The sequence below is a fragment of the Phalaenopsis equestris genome, unplaced genomic scaffold (genome assembly GCF_001263595.1).
Source record: "Phalaenopsis equestris unplaced genomic scaffold, ASM126359v1 Scaffold000552, whole genome shotgun sequence".
Taxonomy (NCBI): domain Eukaryota; kingdom Viridiplantae; phylum Streptophyta; class Magnoliopsida; order Asparagales; family Orchidaceae; genus Phalaenopsis; species Phalaenopsis equestris.
In genome coordinates, this window is record NW_018164992.1 from 3129420 (window position 1) to 3145391 (window position 15972).

General features: G+C 33.8%; 2 protein-coding genes across 2 annotated transcripts; both read right to left on the reverse strand.

The window, feature by feature from the left end:
* Positions 1–1746: 1746 nt before the first annotated feature.
* Positions 1747–2558, reverse strand: LOC110029253 (protein PLANT CADMIUM RESISTANCE 2-like). The gene is made up of 4 exons (XM_020731462.1): positions 2325–2558; positions 2178–2249; positions 1903–2115; positions 1747–1820 (listed from the first exon to the last, which is right to left on the reverse strand). The coding sequence occupies exons 1-4, from the start codon at positions 2506–2508 to the stop codon at positions 1747–1749; spliced, it is 543 nt and encodes a 180-aa protein (XP_020587121.1). The 5' UTR covers positions 2509–2558.
* A 492-nt stretch (positions 2559–3050) lies between these two features.
* LOC110029275 (zinc finger protein VAR3, chloroplastic-like) lies at positions 3051–14474 on the reverse strand. The gene is given in 7 exon segments (XM_020731497.1): positions 3051–3654; positions 3657–3679; positions 3959–4057; positions 4384–4500; positions 11961–12316; positions 13235–13352; positions 13970–14474. Coding segments are annotated over 7 exon segments (1296 nt in total). The 5' UTR covers positions 14395–14474; the 3' UTR covers positions 3051–3496.
* Positions 14475–15972: the final 1498 nt, after the last annotated feature.

Below are 15972 nucleotides of genomic sequence, written 5' to 3' on the forward strand. Positions count from 1 at the left end.
TGCAAAGCTTATTTTTCATCAAAATATTTAGGTATGTAGAAGAGAGCAAATTATTAATATTGTAAATAAATAATTTAATAAATATAAGAAAGAATAATTCAAAGATTATCACATGGCCATACATAGGCATCTCTTATACTTTTTACAAAAAAAAGGGGCATTTACATACATACCACATAATTCTTATACATTTATATATCTACCACCCAAACATTCATATTTACGTGCATGCCACTCAAATCCTTAATTTATCATTAAAAATATCACAATCACTACTTTTTTTTAAAAATTAATGCTCCTTTTCATGCTTTGTTTAAAGACGCTGAGGTGTTAGAAGTGTAAATATCCAACTTAGGATGCTATATTTGTAAATAAATAAGAATTGTGTCGTATATATGTGAATTCTCCAAGTTAAAATGGTAGTCTTTTTTATGTGATATGAAAGTTTGAGATGGTATAGCTATAAAAAAGCTAAGCTTAATTATTAGATATGTAAATACATAGGAAATGGATGGTGTGTATGTAAATTCCTCTTTTTATGATCATATATTCTAGGAATATATTTTTGCCATTTATTACTTATCATTTTCAAAAAATAAAGAGTTAATTAAATAAGAAAATTAATAAGATAATAAGAATATCTATTGGATACAAAGTATTCTAAGAGCTGAATCAAAAGTTGTCGGTGAGTATGGCTGTCAAAACGGCTCGTTGCTCGCGAACAGCTCATGTTCGGCTCGTTAAGAAGCTCGTTTTCGGTTTGTTCGAAAAGTTAACGAGCCGAACACGAACAACACAAACCAATATTTATTCGTTCGTGTTCGGCTCGTTTTGGCTCGAAATACTACTAATCAACTATATATATATCTTTGATGAGTAGTTTTTTTAAAAAAATTAGTTGACTACAAGGCGACAAAGATTTATAATCAATTAAAAGTATTAATAAAGAAAATATAATAAAAATTATTAAATTAGATTCAAATGATGTTTTAAATCTTGCCACAATCCTTAACATATGATGGCTACATAATTAGAATTGTCAAAATTACTCTTTGTTCGTGACGGCTCGTGTTCGGCTCGCTAAGTAAACGAGTCGAACACGAACACACTTTTTGAGCGCGTAGACTCTCATTTACGCCCCTATCTGTGAGTACACCATCTTGAGCTTTTATTTGTAATACATAATCGGATAAAAAATATATAATAATAACAATAAATACACGAAAGCACGTGATTTTATAGTGCGCTTGTAGTTGTACTAATGAGTTGTGTCTTAGCTAGTTATCGGGCTAGCTCTTAGTTATTAGGTATCCTATCATCCTAGATTCTATATTCTTTAATAATCAAATATTCATATGCCACACATAATCTCTTTTATTCAATTTTATGGGAGCTTTTGGTAGCATAGTTTTAATAAGATTTAGTCATTAATTTAGCGTAAATTCGCACAAACATTAGAAAAATAAAAAATTAATTCCGACTCTCCGTTCAATTAAATTTTTTGCGTTCTATCTTCATCGTATTGGATACATTCTACTTAAAGTAAATACAAGTTGCAGCAAAACATCCTCTTAAGAATATAAGAAAACTATATAAATCAATAAATAAAACTTTAAAATTGAAATTATCCAAAAACATCCATTTTTTTACAATAAAAAAACAAAACAACAACTTTTCCTAATATATAAACACAACAAAAACATGAAATCACAGGATGGGGAAAGACAGAGGGAGAGGGAGAGGAGTTCACCGTCGCATTCCACCTTCCACCGTCGGAGCCACCATCGCCTTCTGTTGCCTCACCAAGCTACCCTCCCATCCTGCGTTCAAAAACCTCCATAAACTCAAAATCCCAATTTTCCCTAAACGCTAAAACAAAAGAAAAAACAGAGCACGCCATACCCAAATCCAAACGAAATCCTCGGTTATGCAGCTCCCTATACTCCTGCGAAAGCGCGCAAGTTTCACAACAACAATGTACCAAACAATCAACACAAGGACCCTCTTCCAGGAAGAAAAGACTCCTCATCTTCGACCGATAGAAACAAGAGTATATCCATTGACACCCAGTCGTGCAGAGCAAGAGAGCGTACAGACCACCGCTAACACCACAGGCTGCAACCACAAGCCGTCAATCAATCGAAGAAGAAGAGGTATGGGTTTGTGGGATTGCTTACATGTTGAGCCTCTGTCGACTATCTCCGCAATGCGGCCGAATGTAATGCAGGGACAGAAGAAAGTCAGACAGCCTGCAGGGGAGAAGCAGAGAAGGGTTCAGTGGGCGATTTTCATGTGAAGAAGAGGATGGGGAGGGAGTTATGTACAGTTTCCGATGTCGTTGAAGCAGTCAAAGAGGCCAGTGGACCATGGGGTTGGGGAGAGGATTTGCGCCGGTAGAACCAGAGGATAGTTCATTGGCGGCGGCGGGGGAGTAGGAGGAATGGGAAGAGTGGGGGCTGACGAGGGTGGAAACTGAAATTTCATGTCTTGTGGCTGTGGAGGATCCATTCGAAGGAAGAAGAAGAAGAATGGTTTTGAGAAAAAATGAGCGGGTTTTCAATCGGAGTCCGGAGGATGAAGAGAAGAAGGAGAAGAGAACTGCTTTTGGATAGCAGTTGGTGATTGGAAGGGTTAGTTTTTTAATCCAATCGATGGGAAGCATAGTGACCGTTAGAAATTAAAAATTAAAGGGGGGGGGATTGAGAAAATGAGGAGTTGTGCGAATAAAAGTATTAGTGAAAAGCATGCTAATGACAAATTTATTTTAATTAAAATAATGGGGCATTTACAAACATACCACACAATATTTATACCTTTACATATCTAACACCAAACTCTTAATTTTTTACATTTACACCACCCAAATCTTTCAAATCACCACAAGAAATTAAAAAAAAAAAACCTTTTCGTACAAAGATAATCTGACATACATGTAAAAATTGAAGCTTAGATGTTAGATCTGTAAAGACATAGCAATTGAGCAGTATGTATGTAAATCTTACTGAGATAATTCAATGAATGATAGCAAAAAGCCGACTATTTAATATTTTTACACAAATAATCAATACCCTGACAAATCTTGACATGATCCTCATTAGAAAATCATAGGAAACATCAGCAAATACAATGCATTAATAACAATGTGGCATGAGCCGTTACATCCATGCAAAAGCAAATCTTCAAAGCCAGTATGGAGGAGAAGACTCCAGCCAACAGACACTAATAAATAATTCACAAATTTACCAAAAAATATATAAAAAAAATTGCTACCTAGAAACAAAAGTAAAAGTTCCTAAAACAGAAAAACAAAAATGCAAAAGCTTTCAGCCATGAATCAGCAAAGAACAAGAAAAGCTTCTAGAGAATATAACAGCATTGTCAACCAGAAGCAAATTTCTGCACATCATGATTCATGGAATTCTTTCTCTAGCTGAAGAAAGTTTCAGCTTGTCAGGTCGAGAGGGTGGCCACAAATCTTCTTCTTCTTCTTCTCTGGTTATGAGTCATCCTCACTCTCATCCTCTTTATCTTCACTGTCCCCATACCTTAAATCTTTAATCTTTGTGGCATTTCCTGCTTTCCTCCAGATATGATCTTTGGATTCAGAGACTTCATGGCTGGGCCTATCCAGGTTGCACCGCCGGCACACAGCATCCTGCTGAAGTTCAGGAAGTCGCATCTGCACCAATCAAGTTATTACAGTGAACTAAGATTTACATATATACCACTAGATTCCTACATGTTTACATATTTAAGACCTAAATTTTCATTTTTACATGCATACATACCACCTTACCTAAGCATAATGTGAATTTAACTTTTTAAAAGTTAAAATAGTGGTAATTTTGATATGGTGTGAAAAAATGCAAATGGTTAATTTTTGCACCCATAATGAAATGCAAGATTTGAAAATGGGAAAAGTGGGAAAAGATGGTTTGCAAGTTTTTTCAAATCTTACTCGGGGCATTCCCAATCTCCGGGATTTAGATCTCTCTTGGGCCGTTCTTCAAGACATCGGAAGCACTTTTTGTTGCGAGCGAAGTTCATGAAGTCGCACCTGGTAGCAAGATAGAAATGATCAGCTCACCTTATTTGCAAGTAGCTATCTAAAGAAGTGGATAAAACAAAGGGGCATTTTACATAAATACCACACAATTCTTATGTATTTACATATCGAACACCTAAACTTTAATATTTAACATAGGTATATAACATCAAGTTATTTAACATGCAAGCCAAATGCACCTTTTTTAAACATAGGCATATAACGTCAAGGTGGTATAATGTAAATATCAAACTTAAGGTGTTAGATATGTAAATCCATAAGAATTGTGCAGTCTTCATGTAAATTTCCCTAAAACAAAAGTTAAATAAGAAAGTTACTTTGGGCAGGTCCAATCTCCTGGTTTCATTTTCATGGCATCGTTATTGACCTTTTTGGGCCCATCTGCTTTGCATTCCAGACAACGAATATTCCGAGCGAAATTGAGAAAATTGCAGCTGCAAAATAAAGATCGGAGTTTTACTGTAAAGAATTTAGGTCAATCTCAATATGATGTTTGGAGGGTCTTTTGTGCAAAAGCATAGTAAATTGTAAGTTAAAACTGTCATCTACTTGAGTTTATGATGCATTACTTTAGTGTTTTCCAACCATTCAGACAAATCGGTCTAGACATTTAGATTCTTAAAATTTAATCCTAAAAAGTCAAATCAAATAGCAATATACTAGTTTAAATATAAATCAATTTGAAGTGTAATAAATTGTTTGGGAAATTTACATATGTAACACAAAATTCTTATGTATTTACATCATAGTTTAAAAAGGCATTTAAGAATTACGCTGCACCTTGAACTGAGGCGCATAAAAAAAAATCCTTGAGGCTTAAGCCTCACTGCCGCCCATGAGGCTTACGTCTTTTTCATTTAAGGCTTAAGCCTCAAAGCTTTATGCCCCCAATCAAGTTATGCAAAAACATACTTATTATATTATATTTTTTTATATTTAATATATTTGATACAATGCCTTAAAATGTCAAAAGATAATTTAAATATGATTATTTGATTATGTTATTAATTACTTTATTTATTTAAATTAGATTGGATTTCAAATTAATTGTTAGTAAGAGGAAAATTATGATGAATAAAAAATATTTTAGAGTTTTCAATAAGACAATTAGATGATAATAATAAATATGATGATTTTTTTTTTGTATGACAAAAACAATGATGAGGCCACCATGGATCTTGAACTTCATAGAATATTCAAATTTTAAGTGAATGTTTACCTAAAATCACATTTCAAACGTGCATTTTATATCAATTTTTAAGCTAAGATTTATAGTTTGTCTTTATGATAATAAACTAAATCAACATATTAATAGTTTATGTCAAATTTATGAAATATTTTTAATTTTTTGAGTTTTTTTTTTTTTTTTTTGAGGCTTATGCCTTGATCAGCCTCAAGGCTTACACCCTGCCTCGCTAAGACAAATAGCCTCAATTCCTAATTTCGCCTTTTTAAACTTCAACTTACATACCTCACACCTAAACTTTCATATTACACATATAGCTCTTTCGTGCTTTAAACCTATGCATGAAAAGATGTATTTTACTTCTAAAAAGTAGTAGTAGTGCTATTTTTGATGTGCTATTAAAGACTTAAGTGTTATGTGTGTACATATGAAAGTTTAGGTGAGAGATATGTAAATACATAAGAATTGTTTGATTTGTAAGCAAATCCCCAAAAAAAATTTATTATTTTTAAGATGAAGAACACCCACGGCCCCTAGAGGTTTACTAATGAAGGAAAAAATCAAGTAAATGAAGGCATAAACCCGAAATACGACTAGAGGATTTCAAGCCAAACGTAAAAAAGTTAAGGTAAAAATAAATTCACCCTCCAAAGATATGATCTAATTACACTAGCAGGACACCAAAATGGAGAACTGGCTAAAATATTGATCAGCAATTAATGGCGTAAGGCAGGCTAATCTAGAATTTTGTTTTAGTAAGAAATACACAAGTTTCATTGGTAAGATAACCAAATAAATACAAGGAGGAAGACAATGCTTCTTTGAATCCTCTCTCTTTAGCTCATTAATTGGAGAGAAACTCTCTCTCTCTCTCTCTCACTACTCTCTGACACTCATTTTCTAGAGGCTAATTATGATGTCACAAAGATTCTCACTTATGAGGCTGGTGCTACAAAGGCTTCCACCTAAAAAAGCTCACATTTTTCCCTTCGCCGAACCTCTTTATATAGGCAACCTATGTCAATTAAAGTTGATGAACATTTATAAGGATAAGGCGTTGAGAGCAACACCATTAATGATATAGAAAATTATTGCTCAAACTTAAAATGTTGCGAGGAGATGGAATCAAATTTAAAATCAAAATCATGGATCGCTTAGCCATGTTTTCATCATTATCGTGCTCTCAATGATCATACATTATCTTCGGAGTTATTTGTCACTTGGGCACACTCTCTAGACACCCTCTTGCCAATCTACCAATAATGAGTTTTCTACTCAAAACTCAGCTCGTAATTCTAATGTATCACCTTGAATCTCCCGAGTTTTTCTCGGATTCAAATTCTCTTCAAAGCAAATACTTCTAGCTCAAGTTACTATTGCCAACTTTTAGGATTCTCAAAAGTCAATTCCCAACTTCAAAATCCTCTAATCTTGCCCAGATGTCCTTGAGTTAATTAATTTCTAAACCACTCTAGATAATTAGAAAATCACCAACCCTAAGAGAGTTGGAATTTTGTGAAACTATCGCCCCTTATAAGGTTAGTAAGTAAAGAAAATTTTCACCACCAGATTTTAACATTTCTTGCACTTTTCCACCACTCATTTCAAAAAGTATTTAGGTCGTCCCTTGATAATTCTCGCTTAAGAACAAGAAATTACTAGGAGTCTTCTTGTTGGAACTTCATTGGAAAAATCCCACAAACACTTAAGAATAGAAGCACCCGATCCTTGGAAATCCATAGACTAGCACGATAGGCATAATTTTTGTTGTCGACCATGTCGCAAATCTTAGACAACTTTATTAGGAAGATTTGTGATGTAGATCATCAAGAAAAAAATTATTATGCCCGCACTATCATAAAATCAATGTCTAAAGATGTGGAAAAAGGCCATAAGTGTCCCATCTCGGGCAAAATCTCTAAGGGATATTCATCCTTTATGACATATTAGAATCTTTATCGAATGGCCAAGCTCTTTACTGGCCTCAAACTAATATTTATGAAGATTCCTCATATTCATGGTTTAAAAAATCAAACCAGGCTAGCAAATATGTGGCCCATTCCACCGTGAATCAATCTTCAGAGTATTCAATCCAAGTTTAAAAGAATCGATCAAAATTATCTGTTGCACCGATGAATTGGTCCAATTTTAAAGAATCATCTGGTTTTAATAATGATCATTTTTTGTTTTTATTTTTTGTTTTCATCAGATGGTTAGAAAAAAGATTTAGATTTAGAATAGAAAAAATAAAAAAATAAATTCTTAAAATATTACTTTACTATCATATTAAAAAACAAAAAAAATGAACGGTTAAGAATTAGAATTTTGAACATATTCTCAAGTTCAAGTAATGCTTAGACTTGATTAGTTTATGTAGCTAAGAATAGCCACAAGGACTTTAAGTGAAGCAGAGATTTTGGTAAAATAAGAACTGGCATGATTATCCATTTTATTCCTATATAATGAGGACGAATTTTTTGAGATTATATTAAATCTTAAATCTTATGGATTTTTTAAACAGTCCCTCCCCTTTCTTTTTTATCTTTCTTTCAATTTTTTTCTTTTCTTTTTTTTATTTCGATTTTACTAGATGGATCGAGGATGAGAGTCATGAGACATGATGACAAAGGGAACTATTGATTGAATAATTCAGTAATATAGTTGGACTAGCCAAAGTATTAGCCATATCACCAATACATGTGGATAACCATAATATCAGAATCCTAGCCGTATGATTACAAATTATGCTTGTTCAACAACTCTAGAAGCTTCTCTCTACGCTATATATCGCATCGCCTATGTAATATGTTTCTCTAATGAATCAATACAAGGCTGCTAGTCTTTACAGCTATCTTGCTCCCAAATATTTCTTTATTCCTACTTTTCTGTTTTCTCATGGTATCAAAGCTGAAATTGCAGTAAGGCTTCAGATCTTCTTCACTTTGTATCCTTCCTCGAGCAGCACGCTATGTCACTCTTAGAAGTACCTACTGTACTTCATTCTCAAGGTTGTCGCTGTGAGGCTCATCTACAGATTTCTTGCTCACTTTCTTTTTTACTGTCGATGCTTCTGTACTTCACTTAAAAATATGGAGGAAAGAGCAATGTCAGAAACCCAAACTCCACTAATCTCAACCTCCATCCCTCAAGTTCCTTAACTCACTACTGAAATAATTTTCCCAAACTCCTCTCACCCCTGACAACTACCATATATGGTGTGCCCAAATTTTGAAGATATTCACTGCAAATGGTTTTGTAGGATTTCTGGAAGGCAACAATAAGTTCCAACCACAGTTTGATACGGAGGCAGCCGAAAATCCACAATTCCATGAATGAACTATTGCTGACCAAAAACTCACAGCCTCCCTCTACTCAAAAATATCCTCAGTTGTCCTCCCACACATCATAAATCTTCAAACTATTGTTGAAATTGGACAACACTAGAACATTGATTACAACCCACTAATAGATCCAGGGTGATCAAACTGAAGAATGAATTACACCATATAGCCATGAAGGATAAAACGATGGCACAGTACCTAACAGAGGTTCGAACACCGGTTGATCATATCAATGCGGCAAGGTCCAGATTAGATGAGGATGTTATCCTATATATTCTGAATGGACTTCCTCCAACATACAACACGTTTAAAACAGCGATTCGGACACGGCTACAACCTATTGCTCTTGATGATCTCTACTCTCTTCTTTGTAGTGAAGAGACTAACATTAATACAGACAATGCAAAGCAGATTTCTCAAACAGAAATTCCTCTAGCTCTCAATTTTGTCAAGGGACGCAACACATCATTCAATCAAACAAGGGGGAGACATCAGCCAACAAATTCAAGGGGAGGAAGAGGCTATCAAAACAATTCACATGGAGGAATAATATCCAATCGATCCAATGTTACGTGTCAAATATGTCACAAATTAGGACACCTTGGAGTACACACCTACAACTCTACCGCAAGCCTCAATGCTACTTCCAAGGACTGGATTCTTGATTCCGGTGCAACCAATCACTTCACCTCAGATCTGAATCAGCTTCAATCAGCTATAACATACAATGGAATGGAGCACGTCATGGTCGACAATGGCGAAGCTGTCCCAATTCCGCATAAAGGCGACGGTCTTCTTCCCACTCCAAATCGTAAGTTAAAACTCTCTCAAATTCATCACACTCCTCTAATCTCTTATAATATTTTGTCTATCCATAAACTAACCAAAGACAATAATGTCATTGTCCTCTTAAATCCACCTGTCTTTGTTACTTATGATCCTCAGACTCAACAGATCATCCTTAAGGGTCCCAGCTCTAGAAGACTCTAGCCCACTCCAACACATACTTCTCTACCACAAGCATTTACCATCTCTCTTTCTAAATCGCAGCAAGCTACATTATAGCATCAGCGCTTGAGAGAACCACATTCAGATATCATAGCGACCATAGAGAAACACCATTATCACTTCATACCATCCAGCTCCACCTCGTGCAACACTTCAATCTTACTAAAAGCCACAAACAACTTTTTGTATCTAGTGCAGGACAAAAATATAAACTACTTGAACCTCTTTATAGTAATGTTTGGGGTCCTTTCCAATTGTCTCTTATCAAAGTTATAGATATTATATTGTTTTTATTGATAAATTCTCTCGATTTTGTTGGGTTTTTCCGATGTATATTAAATATGAAACAACTGATATCTCAACACCTTTCATTAACTCTTATCCACCATCAATTTGATATCAAAATCAAAATGCTTAGAATGGATGGTGGAAGAGAATACAGTAACACCAACTTAAATACATATACATCAATATTCATGTCATTGTACTCCGGAACAAAATGGCGTCGTTGAAAATAAACATAAACACATCATTGAAATAACTAGGGCCTTACTTCATCATGCACAACTTCCTTACAAGTTTTGAATGGATGGTATACTCACTGTTGTACACCTCATTAACCAAATTCCCACAAGAACCACTAACTATATATCTATCTACGAACATTTTCATAAACCTTCACCAATCTACACTCATCTTCATAAATCAACCACTAACCCATATATTTCTCTATTCCTGCCTTTTTGTTTTCTCACAAAGGTTTCTTTAGTGAATAGTTATAGATTTTTTTCACTCTAACAACCTTGTAGCCCACGGTTGCTTTGCTTACTATAAAGTTAAATCACAAGACACTTACTAAGAAGGTTTATAATGAGTTGCCTATCGAATAGGCTTTGTTGAAGACTTGGGTTTGCCGCAAGATAATTCAATCATGTTCAATGATAGCAAGAGTTTAGCTAGAGTTTAAATATATCATTTAAAAACCAAACAAATTGATATTTGGCAGTTCTTTATTGGACAAAATGTTAAAGATGATGATTCCTCAAAAAATAATATCTGCATTGAGCATAATCCAACCTAAAGTGCTTAATAAAATAATTCATATTCTCAAGTACAGGTAATGGATGAACTTGATTAACTTGTATAGCTATTGATAGACATGAGGACTTTAAGTGAAAAAGAGATTCTTGTAATATAAAGAATAGCATGATTATTGATGTTGTTTTGAGGATATTTCATAAAAAGGGGAGGAATTGTTCGAGTCAAATCTTAAATCTTAAAGATTCTTTAAATAGCCCCTTCCCTTTCTTTTCCATCTTTATTTCCATTTTTTTTTTTTGGATTTTGCCAGATGAATCACGAATTAGACATGATTGATAAAGGGAACTACTGAATAAATAATTCAGTAATATAGAGGGACTAGTCAAAGGTTTTTTTAGTGGATGGTTATGAGATTCAATATCCTCAATCACCAAACAAAGCACCATGCAAAGAAACTAGCTCAACTTTAAATGTGAGGGATCAAGAGATCTCAAGTTCGAACATTTAGGGAAATGTCAAGAGTACCAGATATTCTTCTTCATTTTCAGAAATTTGGTGGGAGTGGAATCAGTCTATTCTTCTCTTTGAATTTATCTCGAGAAAGTTTCCTCCAATATTTTGTGAGATAATTGCAACTCTCCTCTGTTAGTTTCCTATAAGAATTTAATATTTATTTAATATTCTTATTTTTGTACTCTAAATATATTAATAGTTGATTTTTTATAACTCAATGTTGATTAAGTGTAAATCAATTTTTAGCAAAAAGTATAAAATTTGAACTTATTATTTGTGTAATTGTCATATTATCTTATATCATGTTTTCATGGTGCTGGATTTATTTGTTTGTTCATCCTATTTGTCTTTCTGGTGCTCCTAAAGGTGACTTGGGCCCTTTTGCACGACGAGTAAACAAGTTTTCATCCTTTATCGCTGGCCATCAACCTCCCTATTCTCTCTCGTCTTTATTGCTTTTTCTCTCTCGACCCCACCCCCCCTTTAAACTCAGCATCAATTCCTTTACTCACCCTAATGTGACTGTAGACATGAGTGATTCAAGTCTCTCTTCCTCTTTGCCATTAATTTCTCTTGCACGATCAAGAGCTTTCCACTTTGGTATTAGCAGCACATAATTGACTGATAAACTTGGTAAATTCCCTTTAAAAAATGAATATGCAGATAAACTAAACATCAAACCAGTATATATAAATTTAAGAACCTCAATAACTGTAGCCCCTGACTCCTTAATGCACAGAAGTGGGAGTCCTAAATGCGTGAAAATTATGTAGCCGGAAATAAAAAATGTATGAAAAAAACTTACTTAGGACATAACCAATCCCCCCTCTTCATTTCAACATTTTGAGAATTTTTATTTTTGCTGGTGGCTGTCTTCAATTGACTAGATGGTTCCTTTTGATTACTAAGATTCAGAACTGGCTTTGGAAGAGCTGGATCAATTATAGTATCACTCAATCTAGTAAATTCTGAAAGAAGCTTGCGGGCAGACTCCTGAACTTGAACCCTTACAGGAGAATTCTCTCCGCCTAAAAGAGCGGCTGGATTTATAGCATAGCTTAATAAGACACGCATAATATCCACTGTGCGAGCTCCTTCTTCTTCATGAACAATTTTATACGCTCTATCACAAGATACACGAATATTGCAAGCACAACATACCTGCAATAACAGAAAATGTTTCAACCATATTTATCACATTGATTTCTGGCACACTATGTAGTCCAATATGACAATTCATTATGTGGCTTGAATAAATTAATTTAATAATTAAGTGGCCTATCTAATTAAAATAACTACCAAATTATTTCTGTTAGTAAATATCTCCCATTAGTAGAAATTGGTTATTCACTTAAAGTCACACACATGCATCTTAATGATGGGAGATGAACATATCTATCTATCTATATATATATATATATATATATATAGAAAGCAATTTTAAGAGTGTTTATTCTAATAAAAGAAGCTTTTGTGATGCCATCATTTTGAGAAATATAAAATTTTCTCAAAATGCTCAGATAGTCTAGCATTTTCTTGGTGTTCACCTTGAATCAAATTTATGTGCCTGGAAATAAGATTCTTACTTCCATTTACGTCATATAATCAAAATTTTAGCTAGAAATTAGTATCAGAGTACTAAGATTTTAAATTCATTCTTCCTCTGATGAATTTCATTCAATAATTCACCACAGTTTAAAGGTCGATTTCACATATTCAAGTGAATTCGCCAACTTGAGGTACATATGTTCATTCCTTGACATTTTTATGTTCCTACTAAAAGTTTACTAATATAATTTTTAAATTTACATAAAGTGTAGTCAAATGTAACTTTGATGTCATATTTAAAAATTTTTATAATTAAGAAAACAGTAATGATATATTTGATAATGATAACATATTAGTGGCATAATGCTAAATTAAGATTAATAGGCTAAGCGAGAGAATGGTTTTCACGATGTTTTAATTAAAATGTCACTTAAATTAATCTAGTTGATAATTGAGTGGCTCATTAAATTAAGATTTTGGCTGACAAAAATAACTTAAAGCTAAAGGCAGTATTAAGAGCAAGAAGCATACATCTGCTTCATCAAGCCTCAAGAATGCTCTCAACCTTTTTGCAGAATTAACAGATTTTCTGAACAGATTGGGACATCCAGACTGAACAATAGCTCTAATGTCTTCCTTAGGCAGAGACCTGAATGATAAAGTGATTCAGCAAAATAACAAGTTGAAAATGAACATACAAAAATCAGATTTTTATAAAGGACTACAAAACATATGCACCAATTATTGAAAATCAACAAAAAAAATTTATCAACATTATGCCATAAGTAAATCTAGGCCAATCTAGGCCAATGCAGATAATATTGTTTTTTTTTTTTTCAATTATCATGTATTTATACATCTAACATCTAAACTTTCATGTCTACATACATAACACTCTAATCTTTAATATCACATAAGAAACCACCACTACTAACTTTTTAAAAGTGAAGTGCCCCTTTTCATGCACAAGTTCATGACACCAAAGTTATAAATGTAAATATCAGATATAAGGTGTTAGAAATGTAAGCACAAATGCATTGTGGGATATGTATGCAAGTTTCCCCTTTTTTTCCTATTTTGTGTGCTGCTGTTAGTTAAAATTTAGATATGTGTGTAAATTAAATTGTGGGAATAAAATAAGAAATTACAAACAATAAATAAAGAAAAAATCATAGTTTGACCATTATATCGAAGATAATCAGCATAACAGTTCATATGCCACATCTTGACAGAAAAAAAGAAAAATGAAAAGAGAATGATAGCCACCTTAAAATATCAAATCTCTCTCTAGCAAACTTGAGGCAAGCGTTCTTCAACCTGTTAGTATCTAAGGCGATCCCTTTATCGTCCAAAGAAGGAGATGTAGCAGCAGTGAAAGCCTCCCTTTCATCATCTGCAAGCTCGGAATGGAGAATCTCGAAGTAGCCTTTGCTCCTTATCTTCTCAACGAATTGGCTCCATTCAGGCCAGGGGTGAGCAGAAGGGGCCGCCTCTACGCTATCGATGGCAACCGCGGAAGCGGAGGAGAAGAACTGAAGCCGACGGATTTGGGGAACAGAGCTTCTTTCCAGAGTAAGGAGACGGTTATGGGAGGAGACGGATAGAGGCGGCGGAGATAAGGCGAAGCGGTTTGAGCTCAGGAATGATCGGAGGAAGGTGGAGCTGAGTTGGGAGAGAGGGGAGAAGGCCATAAGGGTGAAAGGGAGGAAGAAAGGAAGCGACTTCAAAGGGCACGTAGTAGAGTTTTGGGGAAGGAAGGGTTTTGGAAGGGGATTGGAGGATTGGGTATTCGAGTTTATTAGTTTAGAATATATATAGTAATATTATTAAAATGATAGTAATATCAATTAAGCAGGAGTATTTGGTTTATAAATTAATTATTTAGTTATTTAGATGCATATAACCAAACTCTAATATATTTTTATCTTTGGATTTATAACATTTAGTATCATCAAATAATGCTAGAAAATGAAAATGTGTATTTTATTTAAAAAAAATAAATGATAAGAAGTTTTTTAAATCATTAATAGGCCATAAAAAAAATTTCAAGCATGTAGCACGAATCTCAATAAAGTTTTTTTGAGCCATAAACATTCAAATCCTAATTAAAAATGATCCAGAACTCTGATTTCAACAAAGTTATAATCAAACAGATTGGTTCTACGAACAAACACGATGACACTAAAATTGGTTTAATATGACTCAAATCAAACTCGAATCAAGCAGTTAACTATTTTTTGAAGTTTCTGGCGTGCAATTGGAATGTCAAACGAAATTCAAATTTGTCAAGTTTATAGTCAAATCAAGTGTCTCAATAAGATGAATCAAATGAGCTCAGGATCGCATAATTTCAACATCAATAGGACACCCAAATATCCACGGAATATTTGATAGAGGGAACATCTCCGGGTGGTCTGATGGAGTGGTCAAGATTTTTTCTTTATTTGTAGAAAGACATCTCATATACTCTAAAAATAAAGCCCTACCCCCTTCAAGAAAAGAAACATTGAGGCTAGACTTTGAATCAGAGGAATAGTTTGACTTACAGCAAGATCGAGGAGTTGAATTTCAATGTCGTTCTAGACTGAAAACCTGGTGAACGTTACCAGCTCCTGCAGCCGCTGCCCATTGTCGGTTATCCCCTGCTCTTGTGGAACCATGATGTGTACTACGAGATCCTAACATATGTTGCAAAGCAACAATGCACATCGAATACGGTATACTAAACTTTCAGCAAATACTTATAATTGCAATCACTCATGATCATTGCGCAACAAATGATGTGCCTCAGAGAATTGTGTAGCATTTTCTTGCCTATGGCACGAGGGTTTGTACAGGGAATCACCAACTCATAGTGAATTATTTCATCTAGGCAAGTTCCCGTGGTTGTTTTCATTTCTTGTTATTTCACATAAAAACTTTTTATTTCTCTATCTATCACTCTTATTATATGAGTATGTGATGGATTTTTGTTCAACTTTAAGATTATATTTCATGACTCTAACGTAACTAATCATCTAGCACACATCAATGATGTTGATTGTCATGCATCTAACTATGAAACTTCTTGTTATATCATTAATAATATATAAATTTTGTTATATGTATATAAATGCCCCATATTTTTAAGATTATATTTGTATTATGAATTTTAAAATGGTGATTGAATTTTTTAAATATTTTTTAGTGTTGGGTCCTAATTTATCAAAAGAATGATTATAAGGAGTTAATTATGAAATATGAAGGGATTGGTTTTCTTAATATTCTTT

What these genes read in the sequence shown, in the direction of transcription:
- LOC110029253 (XM_020731462.1), bottom strand. Translation starts at nt 2,508, where the DNA reads ATGGATCCTCCACAGCCACAAGACATGAAATTTCAGTTTCCACCCTCG. An exon ending in CTTCAACGACATCGGAAACT is followed by an intron (nt 2,250 to 2,324) that starts GTACATAACTCC and finishes TCTCCCCTGCAG; the next exon opens with GCTGTCTGACTTTCTTCTGT. An exon ending in AGGATTTCGTTTGGATTTGG is followed by an intron (nt 1,821 to 1,902) that starts GTATGGCGTGCT and finishes TTTTGAACGCAG; the next exon opens with GATGGGAGGGTAGCTTGGTG.